The 23,322-nt window shown below is 37.2% G+C and overlaps 1 protein-coding gene and 2 pseudogenes across 1 annotated transcript; all 3 read right to left on the bottom strand.

The window, feature by feature from the left end:
- Positions 1–4,595: 4,595 nt before the first annotated feature.
- LOC129659908 (trace amine-associated receptor 7a-like) lies at positions 4,596–5,622 on the bottom strand (annotated as a pseudogene).
- A 6,086-nt stretch (positions 5,623–11,708) lies between these two features.
- On the bottom strand, positions 11,709–12,746 carry LOC129619430 (trace amine-associated receptor 6-like). Its single transcript, XM_055534673.1, has one exon. It carries the CDS (start codon positions 12,744–12,746, stop codon positions 11,709–11,711), a length of 1,038 nt encoding a protein of 345 aa, XP_055390648.1.
- Positions 12,747–21,173: 8,427 nt separating this feature from the next.
- On the bottom strand, positions 21,174–22,298 carry LOC129659909 (trace amine-associated receptor 7a-like; annotated as a pseudogene).
- Positions 22,299–23,322: the final 1,024 nt, after the last annotated feature.

Consider the following 23,322-nt stretch of genomic DNA (forward strand, 5'->3'; position numbering starts at 1 on the left):
TGGAGTCATGCTTTTTAAGTTATCAGAGAATTTATTTTTGAAACCATCATTCTAGTTAAAATTAAAATAATGATTGAAATCCTATAAAGTTCTTTAAAGCTAGTTTGGAATTAAGAACATTCATTCTAGTTACATGTATATATAGTATGCATTTCTATGTATTATACAATATATCAATATATTATAACAAATATTTTATTAAACTGAATTATAATTAATATAATATATGCTTATATAATTCAAATATGTAATTTGCATAAGTATAAAACAGAGCTACAAATGGATGGCCATGGATCATTAGAAGCAGGCAAGCCACAAATAAGCAAGCAGAGGTGGGGCAATTCTTAGCAAGAGGAGGTTGTGCCAAGACCTAAGGAAGGAGCAGATGAAAGTGGACCACTGGACTGTTCCAGCAGGACCGGATTCAGCCAGACATTCCCTGGGTGGTGGCTAGCCCCACTCTGCAAATGCATGAGACTCTGGGTACCTGGCCTTGTTCAGGTCACTTAAACTTCAGCCTGCATTTTAAAAATGATGGTTCAAACCCAAATTCAATCAACAAATAAGAAGAATAAGCAAATTGTGGCCAACCCACACAGTGCAACACTACTCAGTCAGTCACAAAGTCACAAAGAAAAAGGAATTCGATACTGATTCATCCTTTGACATGGCTTATTCTCCAAATTACTAAGCACAGTGAAATAATTCAGACAAAAATAAGTGTATATAATGTATGCTTGCATTTATATAAAATGCTAGAAAGTACAAATTAGTGTAGAGTAACATGAAGTTCATCAGTGGCTACCTGGGGACAGAAGGGGGCTGAGTTTGTAGGGATGAACAAGAAGGACATTACTAAAGATGGGAAGAAACTTTTGGAGTAATAAATAAGTTTAGTCTTGATTTTGGTGATGAATTTGCAGGTGTCTACAAATGTCAAAACTCATCAAATTGCGTATTATTTGTATGTGTAGTTTCTATTATGCATATGTGTATTACGAAAATATTAAAATTTGAGTTTCTCTGTTAAAAAGTAAAAGGTAATGGTTCAGAATAGATCATCTCAAAGTTACCTTCAGTTTGTGTTTTGTACATTTGTCACAGATTTGGCCCATGATTGGATGGTCAAGAAAATCTGGCTAACGTGATATTCTTGGTCTGGGAATTTTTCTGGCCCTGAATTTACCTACCAAAGTCTGACAGAGAGGGATGTTCTGTCCAAGGGATGATCCCAAGAACCACAAAATAAGTGTGCATAGCGTCTGCAGTACTATAAGCACTGTGATACGTAAAAAATTTATGTGGCCGTGGATGGCAGGTATTCTTTCCTTCCTGAGTTCCCTCAAGGTTACCAGTTCACTCTTCATGGTGGCTGCAATTGCTGATGATCATAACCTCCTCTGTTAACTGATATGGCAGAAAATATTCCATTTCTTGCTTTCAATAACTTGATTTCAGTGGCTAGGCCACATCAGGGGAGGAGGAGTTACTACTTACTTCACTTTCTGACCCCCTGGACATGAACACTGACCCTATTGCTTAACAAATATGCCACCTTGGGCATAAGACTCAACTCTCTTTGCCTCAGGTCTCTCATTTGTGACCTAGAAGTAATAATAATGTAATATAGTCATAATATTTCCTCTCACATAGTGTTGTTGTAAAGACTGAATAGGGCAGGTAAGATGGTCTCAAGCAAAGAATGAGTAGTCTCTGACAAAGCATTCTTAGGTTTGCATATCAGAAGCACTCAATAAGTGTTCACCGAAGCAAAGGCGAGTGGACAAGTCCCACATGAATAGAGTAATTCATAGAAGAGAGAAATGAGGCCTAGAGTGTATTCTTCTATAAAGAAAGTTCAGAAATATTAAAAAAATAGAATAATATGTAGTTCTAGGACACAAAGTGGTAAAATTGAATGATTTGTCTAGCATGTGTAAAAGGTAACTAAAAAAGGAAAAACAAGTGTAAATGTATTAAACTATATGTTCAGTTCAGTTCAGTCGCTCAGGTGTGTCTGACTCTTTGAGACCCCATGAATTGCAGCACGCCAGGCCTCCCTGTCCATCACCAACTCCCGGAGTTCACTCAGACTCACATCCATCGAGTCAGTGATGCCATCCAGCCATCTCATCCTCTGTCGTCTCCTTGTCCTCCTGCCCCCAATGCCTCCCAGCATCAGAGTTTTTTCCAATGAGTCAACTCCTCGCATGAGGTGCCAAAGTACTGGAGTTTCAGCTTTAGCATCATTCCTTCCAAAGAACACCCAGGGCTGGTCTTGTTCAGAATGGACTGGTTGGATCTCCTTGCAGTCCAAGGGACTCTCAAGAGTCTTCTCCAACACCACAGTTCAAAAGCATCAATTCTTCAGCACTCAGCTTTCTTCACAGTCCAACTCTCACATCCATACATGACCACTGGAAAAACCATAGCCTTGACTAGACGGACCTTTGCTGGCAAAGTAATGTCTCTGCTTTTCAATATGCTATCTAGGTTGGTCATAACTTTCCTTCCAAGGAGTAAGCGTCTTTTAATTTCATGGCTGCAGTCACCATCTGCAGTGATTTTGGAGCCCCCCCAAAATAAAGTCTGACACTGTTTCCACTCTTTCCCCATCTATTTCTCAAGTGCTTATTTGAATCCAGAAGCTTTATGGTATTCAACAGACTTTTAAACACTTTGATTTTAGCTTTTTCATTTTTAAAATGAGGAGGTATGACTCCCTATAGCTTGTGGCATAGGATTAAAGAAAGTTACTACATTGAAAGCACTAAATAAAAATAAATTAATGATTTTCAATGTCAAAACTGAAGAACTGTGGGTAAACTAAATACTAAGCAGGTAAAAGTACCTTTATATCATCTTTAGTCACCAAGTGAAGATGAGAGAACTTCAATCAAGTATAGGATAATGTAATCAGAAATAATTCACAATCTCAGGAAAGGTTTATTGATTTAAAGCATATGTCTAATAATAGTCAGAAATTATGTGCTAATATATGACTAATTTCTATCAAGCAAGAAAGTAGAATAATTCAGAATATATTGATATGAGTTCACTTCTGCTCAGGAGACATGATGCTCTAATTTTTAGATCTTGATGTCTGATTACAACAAAAGTTAAAATGTTCTGTTGTTGTTTTAGTTGCTAAATAAAATCTGACTTTTTTTTTTACTCCATTGGACTGTAACTCACCAGGCTCCTCTGTCCATGGAATTTTCCAGGCAAGACTATTGGAATGGGTTGCCATTTCCTTCTTCAGGGTAACTTCCCAATCCAGGGATCAAACCCACGTCCCCTGCATTGGCAGGCAGATCCTTTACCGCTGAGCCACCAGGGAAAGTTAGAATAGAATCAAGCAATTTATGTAAAAATTTTTTAAATTTACTTTTAAAAACCCAGACGTATAGCATCCTCCAATCTTTGTACCAAAAACAAGGCTTCATTTCTGAAAAGCTGGCTGGCTTTTATCCAATGCGAAAATTTGTGAGTCATGTAAAATGTATTAATCAGCCTCTGTCTGTCATCCTTTTATCCCTTCACTTCAGTGTTCTATTTTTTTAATACATTTTAAATTTGGGCTTTCTTGTGTATCAATGAAAAGCCTTATAAATAATTTCTGGAACAATGCAAAAGTGAACAAAATTGTAAGTTAATTTAAGATAAAGTACAATATGAGTGACAATCTTAAAAACTCGTGCATGGTCTAAACATATGTTAACTAGTAAAATTTCTAAACTCAAGTGAAAATTTATGAGCAGAGGACCACCAGGAAGAAGCCCACTCGACAAATGAATGTCATTTATGACATCAATTATCTTCCCATAGATCATAACTCAACTGATATATGTCAGTGTGCTAGTCACTCAGTCATGTCTGACTCTTTGCGACCCCACGGAGTGTAGACCACCAGGCTTCTCTGTCCATGGAATTCTCCAGGCAAGAATATTGGAGTGGATTGCCATGCCTTTCTCATATATATATATATTATATATATATAATATAATATCAGTCAATAAATCTATCTCTGGATTGATTTTACCCGACACTGAGCTCATGCTTCTGACTCATAAATCTGACCACCTGACAATGCAGACTTACTACTTTGCTCTCCTTCAACCAGGACCTCTCTAAGTATTCCACACATGCATTTACACTGTAATAGAAAATATTACAAAGGAATAAAGAGAAGCTATAACCAGGGATTAAACTATTATTAAATGGTAAAAGAAGATTTTGAATAAAAAATATACTACATCCTTCCCCACATGTTCTCTTACATTTTCTCAAGAATGCTGCAAAGAAGGGATTAATAACTAGAGACTGTACAGTGAAGTTCAGAGACAAGTAGTAGCCCAAGATCAATGGTAAAATGCCACGTTTCTGGCTCCAAGGTCATGCTGTTTCCATAACAATCAGGTTTTTATGTTATATTGACCAAAGAATGATGAAACTGAATTTAAGTCTTTAGATCATATTGGAAGCATAATTAATTCTTTTACTTTACAAGATCTTGCATGTATATGATGAAGTTTTCTACCCAATGGTGTGTTCACGGTGAATCTATATTCAATTCCTCCATCTAAAATGTGGACTTACCCAGAAAATAAATTTACTGTTGAGGAATTCACTCTCAAGACTTTGCCAGTGACAATGAATTTGATGGCTTTTCGAAACCAAGGATAAAAGAAAGCATAAATCAAGGGGTTCATAGCTGAGTTATAATAAGCAATCCAAACCAGTATTTCATAAACATATGTGGGAGTGATGAAACCTAGGAAGGCATCAATGATGGAATCCAGGAAGTAAGGCAGCCAGGAGACCAGAAACGCTAGCACTGTGACGCCCAGTGTTCTTGCTGCCTTTCTCTCCCTCTTGGCCACTCTGTCTTGGAAGCTTTCTGAGCATCTCCCAGTCTTGTTGTTTAGACTCTCAATTTTTCTAGCCTGCTGTTTAGCAATGAGGAAAATCTTGAAGTAAACAGTTATCATGACAAGAGTGGGGATGAAAAATACAAGGAAACTGACCAATACCCAACTCTGATTCACTGCAATTTGACAGCCTCCCACACAGGTGAGAGCACTTACTAGATCCTCCAGTCCAGCTGCATTTGCTCCTGTGCCAAGAAGGGAAAAAGAAAAAATAATAGAAAAGAGCCAAGAGGAGGCAATACACATGCCAGAAACAGACACAGTGAACCTGGTTGGGTAGACCAGGGGGTCAGTGACCACAATATACCTGTCCAGAGAGATAAAGCACAAGTGGTAGATGGAAGCATAACAGAATGAGCCATCAAAACAAGAGTGGAGTTGACAGTAACGCTGCCCAAAGTACCAGCAGCTCTCCACGGACCTCACTGTGCTGAAGGGCATCACAGTCACTCCCACCAAGAAGTCTGCACAGGCCAGAGAAGCAATCAAGAAGTTGGTAGGAGAATGCAGCTGCTTGAAGTGGAGAATGGAAATCATCACCAGGAGATTTCCAAATACAGTCAGCTCCAAAGATGAACACTGTGTACAGGATGAGGCGGGGACCTGGTGAGTAGGGGGTTTTCACACAGGATCCGTTCAGGTGCTCGTAGCAGAGCTGCACAGCTGCAGCAGAAGGAGATGCACTGCTCATGATTCTCTGATTTGATACCTGGAAACCCGTCACCCTCTGTGGCCCAGGATGTCATTCCCGATTTTGAAATGTCCTTAAGGAAAAGGTAAATACAATGTCAGCACCTGCTGGTGCATTCTGTCTTTGCTTCCTTGTAAGTGCAAATCTTCACTTACATGTTTAGAAAGTGATTCATATCCTCATCTTGTAAAATGATTCACTTCTAAACGAATAAGCAGTTAATTTTCATTGTTACATAAAATGCTGTCTACTTAAATTTTTTAAAGACTTCCTGGATTACCTCGTTCTTCATTTCAGAGAAGAGTTTGTCTTCAAGAAACTATTACATGATGCATGTCCGAATGCCACATTTTATTAGCATTATTTTCCTAATTTATCAGAGCAATGATAATGCCCCAAACACTCTCTCCCCTCAGGAACATAGTTCCATAATTTCAATCCCCAAAGCTCTTAAGATTGAATCCCCACAAGTGCCAGGTGTTTAGAAAGAAAGAATTAAATAACAATTATGTTTATGCTAAACTAAGTTTATGTCCTATAATTTCCTGATGTCATTTGACCTTTGCATGAAATATAATAATGCCTAGCCTTTAAAACCTTTGAGCAGAAATGGAAAGTCATATCATTTATTTTTATTAGTTACTGCCTTTTCATTTTTCTTAGAATCATTTGTTTATGATTTCTGTGTTGAATGTCACTAGAACTCTTTCAAATAAGTCCTTTTTCTCTTCCAGTATCAGTTTATATTAAAGAAAAAAAAATAAAAAGAATCATATATTAAACAGTTGAATGCTTCAGGTTTAACTTTAATAATTCAGATTTAGAAAAGAGGAGGAGTAGAGGACAAAATGTTTGCCTCATGAAACAACCAAGGAAGTGCAAGTACACATAAAACATTGTTCCTGCTAATATTTTTATTGTAATGGGAACTATATGGAAGATATTTTTTAAAATAAATTGTTGAAAGAACTTTTGGAATGGGAGCATTCCTATATTATACTTCATATTTTACCACTGACAAATTTCCATTTCCTCTTAATGTTCTAGAATAGATGAGCTTATGTTTCAAAAAAAATGTTTTCTGATGAATGACTTCTATGTGGTGCGCTCGGTTGCTCAGTCATGTTCAACTCTTTGCAGTCCCATGGACTGTTGTCTACCAGGCTTCTCTGTCCATGAAATTTTACAGGCAATAACACTGGAACAGATTACTATTTCCTACTCCAGGGGATTTTCCCAACCCAGGGTTCAAACCCATGTCTCTTGCCTATCCTGCATTGGCAGGCAGATTCTTTACCACTGTGCCACCTGGGAAGCCCTCAATGACTTCTACTTATGTTGAAAAATCAGCTTTTTAATATTGAGGCATAAAAAATATTTGAAAAGTTTACATTTTTAGTACGTACAGACTGATGACATGATAAATGTATCTACTCTTGTATTCACAACCAAGAAAGGAAGAAACACCCTGTATTTCTCCTCAGGCCCTTTTATACTTAATCTCACCCCACATATCCCTTCTCCTATCCTGGGGAACCACTGATCTCCCTTCTATGGCTAGGGATTACTTTCTGAGGCCTAAAAATCTTGTGTCAAAAAGGTCACACAGTTGGTCTTCTTCTCTGTCGGGCTTATTTTACTCAGCTCAGTGTCTGTGAGTTTCACCCATGTCTGAGAACATTTGCAGCTCATTCCTCCTTATTGCTAAATGGAATTCCATTGTCTGAATTCAATTGCCTTCCAGTTATTGTATCCCTATACCAGTTGACAAATATTTAGACTGTTCATCTAGGGACTGTCATATTGGGAAGTGTATGTTTAACTCTGCAAGGAAGTACACATTTTCTAAGGTAGTTGGACCATTTTATGCTCTTACCAACAAGCTATGAGTGTTTCAGTTTGCTTCAAATCTTTCTTTCCTCCTGGTAGATTGCCTATCACCTTATAGGATTTTTAAATAAATTAGAGCTTATCCATTCTATTTATTTTACTTCTCTTAACTCTATGTGAGAGGCTAACATGTGGACAAGTAATGACAACTCAATGTGGTGATGGTTCCGATAAACAGAGTGCAGTGGAGGTCACCACAATGAAATAAGGGAATTGTATTCACAGGTAATTTTACCAAGAAGGTAACTTTAAATATAGGCCGAGAGGATCCAGGAGATATTTAAGGTAAAAACAGACAGGGGTTTCCCAGGCCGAGAGGGTAGTGTGTTTTGAGGCTCCAAGATGGGGCTGGACACATTCCCAAGGCTGAGAGCGGCTGTAGCGCAGGCACAGTGTGGGGAGCGGCATGAGGTCAAGGAGACCTGCGCACAACCTGACCCCACCCCCCTCATTTTGCCAATCTGTTTGGATTTCTGCAGAGGTGAAGGGTTAGGAAGGCAGAGGACATGAAATACCCATGGTGACAGATACAGATCTTCGCTTCACCTGTTCAGGGATGCTAGATAGGATTTATATTTTTCTGTAATACTCTTAAATCTATTTAGCCTCACACTGCACCAGGTACAAGAAAAAAAATCTCAATAAATATAGGGATTCTGCTCCTTTATCTCCAGAGTGGCATCCATGTTCATAAAGCTCAGTCTCACAGTATCTGTGGGTGTTTTTTGAGGTCTGTCTACTGAGGAATGCGTTTTCCTACCTCTAAGGAGCTGACTTGGCAGCATCTTCGCCTTCCCTGAGGGGTAGGGCTCCTAACAGCCAGGCTGGGAGGTTATGTCGTCTCTCAAAAGCATGTGCATCTACTCAACACATCTACTGTGCATATTTATCACTTTTCAAAAATGACCTAAAGAGTAGAAATAAAGCACAAGTGGAACATGGAAACATAACTCTTGGTAGCTTCCATCGCTCTTGAGTACAGCACATAATTAATATAGAGAAGAAGAGTCAGAGCATTAAAGATCTACTGAAAGAAACCATTAAAAATACTTTAAAAATATTAAGATATAAATCCTGAGATACTTAAATCTCTTTAAGATGTAGTTTCTAAAATATACTAATGTACCTACAATTTAGTTTCATTAGATAAGACAAAAATATACCAAAGATATATGCTCAAATGTTAGTCCACCAAAACAAAACAGCCAAGCACACAGATAAAACTAACTTAAATGCTTAGATAAAAATAGAGATGTGCATTGTTAACATAAATTTTAATACATTTATTTTATCACAAACATTAACATTTTAAAGATAAATTACAAAGTAAATCCCCCCATACACAGACACTGTCTATTATACACAAAGGTACATTTTGTAAAAGTGTAATATGGGGGCTTATTATACATTGCTTTATAATTTAGGTCAGATGTTTTGCTTTTGTTTTCTTTTGATTTTAGTCAAAGAAGTATATTGAGGTTTTCTTTCCTTGTCAATTGCTATTTTTAATGGTCAGTTGTGCTTTTTAATGGTTTCATAACATCTCATTTCAAAGGTAGAGCATAATTTATTTAATTTACACCATATGAATCCTAGTTTATTGTAATTAGTAACTGAGAGATATACAATGAATGTCCTTGTCACATTTCCTTCCTTGCCTGACTTTCTTCATATGCTTGCTTGCCAGAAACAGAACTACAGAGTCATGTGACATGTGTGATTTGAAATTTTACATAAATATCTTAATTCCCCTCTAAAAGAAAATGCTAAATTATGTTTTTCCTAGTTTATGAAAGTGCTCAACTTTCAGCAGAGTACTCAACTTCTCATACTCTAATTAATCTGATATTAATGATCCAGTGTTGTCAAATATGAGATACAAAACTGTATAAGATTTTAATTCATTTTAAAATTACATGTACATTTGACATTTTAATGTATTTATTACCCATACCTCTGTAAAATTTCGTATTTATGTTTAGTGGGATATTCATCTCCATCTTAATGTTTTGTAAATTCTTTTTATATTTTTAAATCTACTAATTCTTCATCCTGTTTGCTGCCAATAGCTTTTCCAAGTTTGTTTGTTTTTCTTTAACGTGCCTTTCTTTCACTTTAAAGTTGAAAAATTTAAATTTAGTGCATGAATCTATATTCTGTCATGATTCCACCAATAAATTATAAAAACTATGTTTTCTTCTAGTTTTTAATATCTCAGATAAATCAGTTTTGATTTTGTAAAATACATGAAGCAAGATCGTTAAGAGTTTTTCAAAAAGTTTTATACCACATTAACATTTCTAAATTATCCATTTTTCAATAGCATAAATAATAGTGTTATTTATATTATGAATAGCTATAATCTCCAAATAGTACTTATAGGGGGAAAAATAAAGACAATTGCCCTCCATCATGAGCAACAAACTTCATGAAATGAGAAAATTGTTACATAAAAGAAACTACTACTGCAGTACACATATTGCTCAAGGTTATTCCTACCTTTATAAAATATCTCCTAAAATATAAAATATGAATCTCATCATCGGTCTGTAATAGCTGATGGATATGGCTCAGAGATCTTTAGGAGTCCAGAAGGATCGGACCCCAAGAATCCATTTGCTGAAAATAAAAGTAAGCTAAACTGAGTCCTGTGGTTGCAGAGAGTCGGACACGACTGAGCGACTAAACTAAACTGAAACTGAGTTCACAGAAAGACATTAACAGAGAACTTGGAAGAAACATTTGAAAATGAAAAAGGAAAAAGTTAAGCTTGGTAGGAAAGGTAAAAGAGTAACAGGGACTTGAAAGAGAAAAGTAACAACTGACAGAGCAGGACAGTGTAAAGATGTGAGGAAAGTAGAAATTATGACCACTGTGTCAACCACTAGTAAGTAATATGTTTTTATCAAATGCTCAAAGGATGTTCACTTTCCAAAAAATAACAGTATAAAACTGATGCTGCTGAAATTGAGGTACTGTTTTTCCTCCCCAATTTAGTGGATCATTTTCAAGCACTATATTTCATATAACAATTATTCATAAATTTTCAATATATCACTAGATCACTGTTAAATTTTTCAAATCATCAATATGAAATTTGTTTTAGAATTTAGTTTTGATTGATGAAGTGTCCTTTAATATTTCCAGTTTAATAAGTCCTATTACTCTTTTAAACCAAAGTAAAATGAGGCATAAATCAAAGGATTTAGAGCCAGTTATAGTAACTGAATGAGCAAAGTATCTCATAAGCATATTAAATGCTATAAAACTAAAAAAAGAATCAATGAATGAATCGATTACATTGAGAAATCATGAGACCAAAAATAGTAAGCTGTGATGTCCAGGGTTATAGCCGCTTTTCTCTGTGTCTTAGCCACTCTGTTCTTGCAATTCTCTGGTAACAATTTTACTTTCTAGTAATGTTTAAATCTTTTTAATCTGTTTTCTAATCGCAAGAATAGTATTTCTGTACCAAAGAATCTTAACAAAGCCAGGTGTGAAAAACAATAGAAATCCTACCAATATGCAGAACTGATTTAAACAAGTTGACAATCACTTATCAAGCAGAGGGCAGTTACTTATCCCTCCATCCTATCATCTTGGGCATCTGTGTACAATTTGGCACCACTGTAGGCCAGAGACAGGATGCAGAAGATGCTGGAGTCAATTTCTCAGACAGACACCAGTGCAGACCTTAAGCATAATAGATTTAACTGAAACCCAAAAGTTTCCTGGGAATATGAGCAAAGCAGAAAAGGAAAAAAAAAAAAAAGCAACAACCTTGAGAAAGTTAATCACAGAGAAATTTCTGAGGAGTTGGAAATAAGTAGACCACTTTGTAAGAGAAAGACAAAGGAAATCAGAGACAACTGAAATGTTTACAGGATACAAAAGGAATGGTTAATGGAATAAAAATGTGTGTGGCGGGGGAGTGGACTGTCTGCAGAGAGTGGGCTACGGCGAGTTCTGCAGTAGTTAATAAATAAGGGAGTTAACATTTATCAGTCACATAAATATTTTTGGAGAAGCAAAGGGAAGTGCACATCCTAACACGACTGAAATACAAGGGCTCATCCAGTTAAACTGAAAAAGCCATTTGTTTTCTTTCATGAAAAACCTTACTTGATTCTCTAAAACTCATTTCATTTGGAAAATGGAAAATGTAAAGATATCTTCAACCTCCTCAACGCAATGGCTTACATTTGTTCAGAGGACAAATTCATGCTCCCAGAACTATCCTTGAAAACCCGACCACTCACAATGACTTTGATGGCTTTCTTAAACCAAGGGTAAAATAAAGCATAGATCAAGGGGTTCATGGCTGAGTTGTAATAAGCACACCAACAGCAAATCTCATAAATATAGGCTGGGGTTATGAAGCCCATAAAGGCATCAATTAATGAGTCAATACTGTATGGTAACCATGAAATCATGAATGCTATGACCGTGATACCCAGGGTTTTAGCTGCTTTTCTCTCTCTCTTGGCTACTCTGGATCTGTAACTGTCTGATGATGAATCTGTTTTGCTACCAGAATTTTCAATCTTTTTAGCCTGTTGTCTGGCCACAAGAAAAATATTACTGTAGAGAATGATCATGACAAGGGTAGGTATAAAGAAGGACAGAAAATCTATTAATACCCAGTTTTGGTTTACGACCATCTGACAGCCTCCTGCACAGCTGAGGGCATGAGACAATTCCTCTAGCCCATTCTCATTGGCACCCGTGTAGAACACGGCGCCACTGTAAGTAATGGGTAGGATCCAGGAGATGCTGATGCATATGCATGATACAGACACCGTGAACTTGGTGGGATAGACCAGAGGGTCAGTAACAGCAATGTACCTGTCGATGGAGATGAAGGACAGGTGGAAGAGAGAACAGTAACAAAATGCTGCATCAAAGCATGTGTGAAAAGTGCAGAAAGTTCGCCCAAAGTACCAGCAGCTCTCCACGGACCTGACCATGCTGAAGGGCATCACAGTCACTCCCACCAGAAAGTCTGCACAGGCCAGAGAGGCGATGAGAGAATTGGTTGGTGAGTGCAGCTGCTTGAAATGAAGGATGGCAGTCATCACCAGGAGGTTTCCAAACACAGCCAGGACAGCCCCAAAGCCATACACCATGTACAGAATCACACGGGATGCGGGTGAGTAGGGGGTTTTCACACAAGATCCGTTCAGGTGCTCGTAGCAGAGCTGCACAGCTGCAGTGGGGGACGAGTTGCTGCTCATGATCTGTCATTTACACTCAAAGAATTCTGTCCTTGATTTTCATAATGAAAATAGGATTCTGATTTTCAATACACCTAGGGGGAAAACATACATCCACTAGGATATCTGAGGAAATTATCAGATATTACAATTATTTTTTTAAATTTTCCTTATTTTATAAATCACAAATGTGTTTAATAACAAAGCACAAAAATTACACTGAACAATAACGTTGGGATTAATTTCAACTAATGCATCATTCCCTGAATTTGATAAAATTTTCTTTTAGTCATAAATATTTTTATATTTTTTTACCTCCAGAGTTCCTCTTTGCAACAGGCAGTGATATGGAAAGTAATTTCAGAGTGAAAGAATCATCTCCTACCAGGTTTATCTGCATTACTGCCTAAAGCACACAATCCTTCCTGATATATAAAAGCTATCTATAACAGAATCCCTAGATGGAATCCCTGTAGTGCAAGGTGTGAACTTGGAAGATTATTTTCAAGAGTGATTATTAAGACAGTTATTCTCCAGAAGAGTTCCTCACATAAAGTTACCCATTGTGTTTCTTTGGCCAAAGACTTTTTATATCATTAGACTTGAACCAATTCTTAATCCTGTTGTGGCCACTTTACAGGATTTTAGCTAAAAAGATATAACTAACTGGGTACACAGTGAGAGCAGATACTTGGCTTTTGTCCTCCAGTCAAGAATCATTTTTGTATCTTCAGCGGGCACCAACAAACAGACAAGGGAACACACACCATGAGCAGCTAGTAAGGGACGAATTGCGTTACAGGGAAGCATTAAACATACCCACATATTTAGGCACACCCACAATTGTGAGCTTCTGCAAAAGTCAGTGCTGACTGAGAAAAGATCGCTCTCTTCTCGGGATGTTGTCACTGGAAGCAGATTGCAACGTCTCTCCATTCGCCTGAGAAACGGGTGTAATCCCTCTGAATACTGCTGCTGTGAGATCCTCACAGATAGAAGACCTCACATTCCCCTCTGTAGTGCGTTCAGTCCTGCCCCCCACAAATGATACGTTCATGTTCTAACCCCCTAAATCAGATACTCTTTGGAAAAGATGTCTTCACAGGTTTGATAACACATAGTAAGTACATTAATTATATGCAAGTTTTAAGCGTTTTTGCAAGTCAGTGTAAAACTGAGTCAGTTATGAACTTGATTCTTTACATAATTTATTTCTGTTTAATGGATATTCCTTAATATATGTTAACCTCTTCTGGAATAATTTGGGTAAAATGTCAAATGATACAACGTTGTATATTCTCCAACCAGAGACTCCCAGTATCCTCTGCAAATCTTCCTTCCTTATCCCTCATTAGATCTCAGGCACACCCCAGAGCTTTCTAGTCACTCTCTGTGTTAATAATTTAGTTTGGACAACTCCAACTTGAAACTACAGTCTAAATGTAAAAACAGTATCCCTGTCTTCCCTGTGCCCAGGCTAGCCAGGTCTGAACTTAAGCATTTCATCATTTTCACAAGGGAATGTTTGAATTGGTACATACCATCTGAAGATAAACCCCATTAACTAATCATAGAGTTCATTTCCTCCTAAAAGCCCATTGAGATGCCCTTAAAAGTATTTCTGAAAGACGAAAATCTGATGGAGCAAACTAATGGAAAAACCAGGGTAGAGAAATACACTCATGATATACACAATAAAGTTTACCAGAAAGGTGAAAGAAATGTTTTTTCTAATAGATCCTGAAAGAAATTCTTAATCCCAGAAAAAGCAACTAAAGAATGAGGACAAGAAAATAATAAAATCAATGCTATAAAAAGTTTCTTCTCAGCTAAAGGGTCTAAATTTCAAGTTCCTACCAAGTTCAAAGAGGAAAAATGATACAAATGCAGATGCTAACTACAGACAAATACAAAGAGAAACTTAAAAGTTTCTAGGAACAGAGGCCAGAGGGTACCAGCTTATGAAAAAGACATGAATATCATATCATGATCAAGCTTCTCATCAGTACACTAGGTCCAAGAAGGCAATGGAGTCGTGCTTTCAAAGTTGTCAGACCATTTATTTTTGGAAACATAACTCTAATTAAAGTCAAAATTTTAACTGAAATCTTATAAAATTCTTTAAAACTCATATGGAACTAAGAAGAAATATATAATGCATAATTGCATACATATAGCATATATTTCTATATATTATACAATATATCAGTGTGTATTATACCAAATTTTTATTCTACTGAATTATAATTAATATAATAAAGTACATGTTTATCTCATGTAAATAATATATAATATTTGCATTAGTGTAAAATAGAGAAGAAATAGATGGTTGTGGATCATTAAAAGCAGGCAAGCCACATATAATGGAGCAGAAGTGAAGCAATTCTTAGAAAGGAGAGCTTGTGCAGGACCAGAGGAGAGGCAGATGAAGGTGGACCACTGGGCTGTCCCAGCAGGACCAGATGCAGCCAGACACCCTCTGGAGAGTGGTCGGCCCCACTCTGTGAATTCATGACTCTGGCTGTAGAACCTTGTTCAAGTTACTTAAGCTAGGGCCTGCAGCGGAAAACAGATGATTCAAACTCAACCTCAATCAACAAAAAAAGGAGAAACAAATGTGGTCAATTCACACAGTGAAGTACTATTCAATCAAAAAGAAAAAGAATCAAATGCTGATGCATGCTTTGATGCAGCTTATTCTCTGTATTATTCATCAGAGTGAAATAATTCAAAGAAAAATGAGCACATAATATAATGTATGGTTGCATTTATATAAAATGCTAGGAAGTACATTCTATAAAATTCTAGGAAGTCCCACTTGATGGACATGAGTTTGAGCAAGCTCTGGAAGTTGGTGATGGACAGGGAGGCCTGGCTTGCTGCAGTCTATGGGGTGGCAAAGAGTCGGACATGACTGAACGACTGAACTGATTGAGGAAGTGCAAATTAGTATAGAGTGACATAAAGCTAATCAGTGGCTGCCTGGGGATGGAAGAGGGTTGAGTGTGTAGAGATGAGCAGGAGGAACATTTCAAAGGACATGAAAAAATCTGGGAAGTGATATATAGCAAAGCTAGTGGAGGTGGTGGAATTCCAGTTGAGCTCTTTCAAATCCTGAAAGATGATGCTGTCAAAATACCACACTCAATATGCCAGCAAATTTGGAAAACTCAGCAGTGGCCACAGGACTGAAAAATGTCAGTTTTCATTCCAATCCCAAAGAAAGGCAATGCCAAAGAATGCTCAAACTACCACACAATTGCACTCACCTCACATGCTAGCAAAGTAATACTCAAAATTCTCCAAGCCAGGCTTCAACAGTAGATGAACCATGAAAGTCCAGACATTCAAGCTCGATTTAGAAAAGGCAGAGGAATCAGAGATCTAATTGCCAACATCTGTTGGATCATAGAAAAAGCAAGAGAGCTCCTACATCTGCTTTATGGACTATGCCAAAGCCTTGACTGTGTGGATCACAACAAACTGTAGAAAATTCTTCAAGAAATGGGAATACCAGACCACCTGACCTGCCTCATGAGAAACCTATATGCAGGTCAGGAAGCAACAGTTAGAACTGGACATGGAACAACAGACTGGTTCCAAACAGGAAAAGGAGTACGTCAAGGCTGTATACTGTCACCCTGCTTATTTAACTTATATGCAGAGTACATCATGTGAAATGTTGGACTAGATGAAGCACAAGCTAGAATCAAGATTGATGGGAGAAATATCAATACTCAGATATGCAGATGACACCACCCTTATGGAAGAAAGCAAAGAACTAAATAGTCTCTTGACAAAATTGAAAGAGGAGAGTGAAAAAATTGGCTTAAAATTCGACATGCAGAAAACTAAGATCGTGGCATCCAGTCCCATCACTTCATGGCAAATAGATGGGTAAACAATGGAAACAGTGAGATACTTTATTTTTTTAGCTCCAAAATCCCTGCAAATGGTGACTGCAGCCATGAAATTAAAAGGTGCTTGCTCCTTGGAAGAAAAGCTATGACCAACCTAGATAGCATATTGAAATGCAGAGACATTACTTTATCAGTAAAAGTCTGTCTAGTCAAAGCTATGGTTTTTCCAATAGTCAGGTATGGAAGTGAGAGTTGGACTATAAAGAAAACTGAGTGACAAAGAATTAATGCTTTTGAACTGTGGTGTTGGACAAGACTCTTGAAAGTCTCTTGGATTGCAAGCAGATCAAATCAGTCAATCCAAAAGGAAATCAGTCCTGAATATTCATTGGAAGGACTGATGTTGAAGCTGAAACTCCAATACTTTGGCCACCTGATGCGAACAGCTGACTCATTTGAAAAGACCCTGATGTTGGGAAAGATTTAAGGCAGGAGGAGAAGGGGAAAACAGAGAATGAGATGGTTGAATGGCATCACTGACTCGATGGACATGAGTTTGCACAAGCTCCAGGAGTTGGTGAAGGACAGCGAAGCCTGGCATGCTGCAGTCCATGGGGTTGCAAAGAGTTAGACATGACTGAGTGAATTAACTGAACTGAACTGATATATGTTCAGTCTTGATTTTTATAATAACTTTACAGGTGTCTACAAATGTCAAAATTCATCAAATTGTAGAAGTATGAATAGATTATATCTGTTATGCATGTCTATTATGAAAGTACTAAAATTAGAGTGTCTAAAAATAAAAAGGGATTGTTCAGAATAGATCATCTCAAAGTTGCCTTCAGTTTTAGCATTTTATACATTTATCACAATGGGCTAATGATTCGAAGGTCAAGAAAATGTGGCTAATGTGATATGAAATTACCTACAAATGTCTGACAAAGAGGAATGCTCCTTCCAGGGAATGATCCCAAGAACTACAAAATAAGTGTCTGTAGTGTCTACAATTTTGGTATTACTATAAACACTATGATGCATAAAGAATTATTTATCTAATGTATGTGAAAAGATCTTAATGACCCAGATAACCACAATGGTCTGATCACTCACCTACACCCAGACATCCTGCAGTGTGAAGTCAAGTGGAATTTAGGAAGCATCACTATGAATAAAGTTAGTGGAGGTGATGGAATTCTAGCTGAGCTATTTCAAATTCTAAAAGATAAAGCTGTTAAGTGCTGCACTCAATATGTCAGCAAATTTGGAACACTCAGTGGTGACCACAGGACTGGAAAAGATTAGTTTTCATTCCAATTCCAAAGAAAGGCAATGCCAAAGAATGTTCAAACTTCCGCACAATTGCTACTCATTTCACATGCTAGCAAGGTAATGCTCAAAATCCTTCAAGCTAAGTTTCAACAGTATGTGAACCGAGAACTTCCAGATGTTCAAGCTGGATTTAGAAAAGGCAGAGGAACCAGAAATCAAACTGCCAACATTCGTTGGATCACAGAAAAAGCAAGAGAATTCCAGAAAAGCATGTATGTCTCCTTCATTCACTACACTAAAACCTTTGACTATGTGGATCATAACAAACTGTGGAAAATTCTTAAAGAGATGGGAATACCAGACCACCTTACCTGCCCCCTGAGAAAAATGTATGCAGGTCAAGAAGCACCAGTTAGAACTGGACATGGAACAAGAGACTGATTCCAAATCGGGAAAGGAATATGTCAAGGCTGTATATTGTCCCTCTGCTTATTTAACTTATATGAAGAATACATCCTGCGAAATGCTGGGCTGGATAAAGATTGGAGCTGGAAATCAAGCTGGAATCAAGATTCTGTGAGAAATATCAATAATCTCAGCTATGCAGATGATACCACCTTTATGGCAGAAAGAGAAGAAGAACTAAAGAGCTTCTTGATGAAAGTGAAAAAGGACAGTGGAAAAGTTGGCTTAAATCTCAATATTCAAAAAACTAAGATCATAGCATCCAGTCCCATCACTTCATGGCAAATAGATGGGTAAACAGTGGAAACACTGAGAGTCTTTTTTGGGCTCCAAAATCACTGCAGATGGTGACTGCAGCCATGAATTTAAAAGGTGCTTGCTCCTTGGAAAAAAAGCTATGACCAACCTAGACAGCGTTAAAAAGCAGAGATATTACTTTGCCAACAAAGGTCCATCTAGTCAAAGCTATGGTTTTTCCAGTAGTCATGTATGGATGTGAGAGTTGGACTATAAAGAAAGCTGAGCACTGAAGAATTGATGCTTTTGAACTGTGGTGTTGGAGAAGACTCTTGAGAGTCCCTTGGACTGCAAGGAGATCCAACTAGTCAATCCTGAAGGAAATCAGTCCTGATTATTTGTTGGAAGGACTGATGCTGAAGCTGAAGCTGAAGCTCCAATAGTTTCACCACCTGATGTGAAGAGATGATTCATTAGAAAAGACCCTGATGCTGGGAAAGATTGAAGACAGAATTGAAGGGGATGACAGAGGCTGAGATGGTTGGATAGCATCACCGACTCAATGGACATAAGTTTGAGCAAGCTCCAGGAGATGGTGAAGGAGAGGGAAGCCTGGTGTGCTTCAGTCCATGGGGTTGCAAAGAGTCAGACACAACTGAGTGACTGAACAAAATGTGTATACTTATATAATCTCTCTCTCTCACAGTATTGTGAAGACTAAGTAAGGCAGGTAAGTCAGTCCCAAGCACAGAATGAGTGGCCTATAACTCAAAGCATTCTTAGGTTTGCATATCAGAAGCACTCAATAAATGTTCATTGAAACAAAGGCCAATGGATTAGTTCCCACACAACCAGGGTAATTCATAGTAGAGAAAAATGAGAGCAGGAGCTTAATTTTTTTTTTTAAAGAAGAAAGTTCTGATATAGTTATAAAAACAGAAGAAATGTAGATTAGGAAAGTTGAAAAATTAATGATTTGTCTAGTACATGTGAAGCTCTACTAAAAAAAGCAAGTGAAAATGTATAGAACAAGATGTTAGAAGTGCTTGTTTGAATCTGGAAGCTTTATGATATTCAGCAGAGTTTGTAAACACTTTAATTTTAGCTTTGTTATATTTAAAATGAGGAAATATGATTTCTCTATAGCTGTGAAACAGAATTAAAGTTACTGCATTGAAAACACTAAATGAAAATAAGCTGATAAATTACAGTTCAGAACTGAAGAATTGTGGCTAAACTAAGCAGTCTAGAGTGCCTTTAAATCATGTCTATCATCTTTAATTATCAGATCAAGAGTTTCATACAAGCAGAATATAATCAGAAATAATTCACTATCTCAGGAAAAGTTTACCAATTTGAAGCATTTGTTTAATAATAGAAATGATGTGCTAATATAAGACTGATTTACAGCAAGCAAGAAATTACAGAAAAATAACAAGAATATATTGATGTGTATTTATTCCTGTTACAAAGATGTGACACTGATTTTTAAATCTTGACGTCTGGTGACAACAAACTAAAGTTAGAATAGAATTAAGCAATATATTTTAAAATTTAAAAATTTATTTTAAAAAAAGATACACAACATCCTCCAATCTTAGTACCAAGAACAAGTCTGCATGTCTGAACAGCTGGCTAAGTTGTATCCAACGTGAGTTGCTTAACTTATTCAGTTTCAAATCTGTGGATCCCACAGAATGCATTTATCGGCCTCTGTCTGCCATCCTTTACACTCTTCACTTCAGTTTTCTATTCTTTTGGACACATTTTTAATTTGGGCTTTCATTTGAATCCTTGAAGACTCTTATAAGTAATTTTTGGAATAATGCAAAAGTGAGGAAATAGTAAGTTAATTTAAGATAAAGTACAATAATGAGTGACAACCTTAGAAACCAATGCATGCAATAAACATAAGTTAACTGGTAAAATTTCTGAACACAGCTGAAATGTTACGAGCAGATAATCACCAAGAAGAAGCTCATTCAACAAATGAAAGTTATTTATGGCACCAATTACCTTTCCCATAGTAAGTAGTTCAACTGATAGGGTAGTAAAGAATCTGTCTCTGGATTGATTTTACCTGACTGATCATCATATCCCTGACTCAGAAATCTGAAAACCTGACAGTGCAGATTCAATACTTTGCCCTCCCTAGACCAGAACCTCTGGATCTTCCAGCTCCTTTGCATTTTAATAGAAAAATATTACAAAGGAATAAAGAAAACTCTTAACCAGGGATTGAACTCTCATAAAGTAAAAAAAGGGAGGATTTAGAATAACAAAAATATACTGGATCCTTGTCATGCATTCTTCTAAATTTTTTTAAGGATGCTACAAAGGGGAGATTATTAACTAGAGAAACACAGTGAAGTTCAGAGAGAAGTAGCAGCCCCAGATCGGTGTTAAACGTTTCTGGCTCCAAGGTCATGCTGTTTCCATAACAACCAGGTTTTTATGTTATATTGATTAAAGAATGATGAAACTGAATTTAAGTGTTTAGGTCATATTGGAAGCATTTTGCATTAGAAGATCTTGCACATATATGATTAAATTTTCTCCCCAGTGGTGTGTTCACTGTGAATCTATTTTCAATTCCTCCATCTTAAAAGTGAACTTACCCAGAAAATAAATTTACTGTCGAGGAATTCGCTCTCAAGACTTTGCCAGTGACAATGAGTTTGATGGCTTTTCGAAACCAAGGATAAAAGAAAGCATAAATCAAGGGGTTCATAGCTGAGTTATAATAAGCAATCCAAACCAATATTTCATAAACATATGTGGGAGTGATGAAACCTAGGAAAGCGTCAATGATGGAATCCAGGAAGTAAGGCAGCCAGGAGACCAGAAACGCTAGCACTGCGACGCCCAGTGTTCTCGCTGCCTTTCTCTCCCTCTTGGCCACTCTGTCTTGGTAGCTTTCTGAGCATCTCCCAGTCTTAATGTTCAGATTCTCAATCTTTCTAGCCTCTCATTCAGCAATGAGGAAAATCTTGGAGTAAAGAACTATCATCACAAGGGTGGGGATGAAAAATAATAGAAAATTCACCAATACCCAGCTTTGATTTATTGCAATTTGACAGCCTCCCACACAGGTGAGAGCACTTACTAGATCCTCCAGTCCAGCTGCATTTGCTCCTGTGCCAAGAAGGGAAAAAGAATAAATAATCGAAAAGAGCCAGGAGAAGGCAATACACATGCCAGAAACAGACACAGTGAACCTGATTGGATAGACCAGGGGGTCAGAGACGGCAATGTACCTGTCCAGAGAGATAAAGCACAAGTGGTAGATGGAAGCGTAACAGAATGACAAGTCAAAACAGGAATGAAATTGACAGTAACTCTCCCCAAAATACCAGCAGCTCTCCACAGACCTCACTATGCTGAAGGGCATCACAGTCACTCCCACCATGAAGTCCTCACAAGCCAGGGAAGCAATCAAAAAATTGGTTGGAGAATGCAGCTGCTTGAAGTGGAGAATGGAAATCATTACCAAGAGATTTCCAAATACAGCCAGCACAGCTCCAAAACCAAACACTGTGTACAGGATCAGGCGGGGACCTAGTGAGTAGGGGGTTTTCACACAGGATCCGTTCAGGTGCTTGTAGCAGAGCTGCACAGCTGCAACGCTGGGTGAGCTGCTGTTCATGATGCTGCTGTCAGTAGCTTGTAAACATTTGGAGAAGTTCTGTCCCTTTTCAGTCACACAAAATGGAGAAGTTTTCTATTTCCTGTGGGAGAAAAAAGATCTCGTTGCACTGATTACCTTTGTTAGTTACCAAACATTATCCCCATCACCTGTCATATATCCATATCAATCTGTGAATGTATGAAATAACAATATATTCCATTCAAATGTCCATATATCTTAGCTATTATTTTTCTTATAATTTAGAATGTAATTTAAAACAATATTCTAAATCAAATAAGAATTTAACAGAAAATAAATATTTCAAATATTCTTTGCCACAAAAGATTTCTTGCTTTACAATTTATCGACAATCGTTTATTACCTGATCTATATATGGGGAATATTCCTCTTTGCCAAAGGTAGTAAATGTGTATGATTTGTTACTCATTGGTTACCTTTTACTACCCAACCACCCTCCCCACACTGACTAAAAAGTTAATGACAAAACCCCCCAGGAAGCACAGCCAAATCCCATGTCCAAAATTATCCACAGTGGAGTCCCTATACTGCAAGGTGTGAAGAAGAAGAAGAAACTTGCACTTAATAATCTCTGGTTAAAATGTATTGTTTCACGCATGGATACAAGAAAAACAAAAGAACACTCTCACTCAAAAACAAAGGTGCAAACTAAACAAACTGAAGTCAAATACATATTAAAAGATGATACATCTTGATTAGAGTGTATGCAAAGAATGGAAGTTTGCTTTAACAATTCTATAATTCACCATTTTAACAGATTAGAATTCTATGACCATCCAATGAAATGCAAAAATTCATTTGATAAATTTTAACTTTTATTCACTGCTAAAAGAAAAAATTCTTAGCTAACTAAAAATACAAGAGATCTTTTGTATCTGAAGAGATCTGTACTAAAAGGATCTATCACATATGATATACCCAGCAGTGGAATTTGAGAGAATTCTCTTTAATATGAGTCAAAAAGCAAAGATGCTTCAGTGGGAGAAGATTTATAGGGTATAAGTAATTGCAAGACATCCATGAATTCACCTGCATTCCATTCATTCATGTAGGCAACATTCATATATGTTTATTTATTTAGAATTTATTTGGGTCA

The sequence above is a fragment of the Bubalus kerabau genome, chromosome 9 (assembly GCF_029407905.1).
Source record: "Bubalus kerabau isolate K-KA32 ecotype Philippines breed swamp buffalo chromosome 9, PCC_UOA_SB_1v2, whole genome shotgun sequence".
NCBI lineage: Eukaryota > Metazoa > Chordata > Mammalia > Artiodactyla > Bovidae > Bubalus > Bubalus kerabau.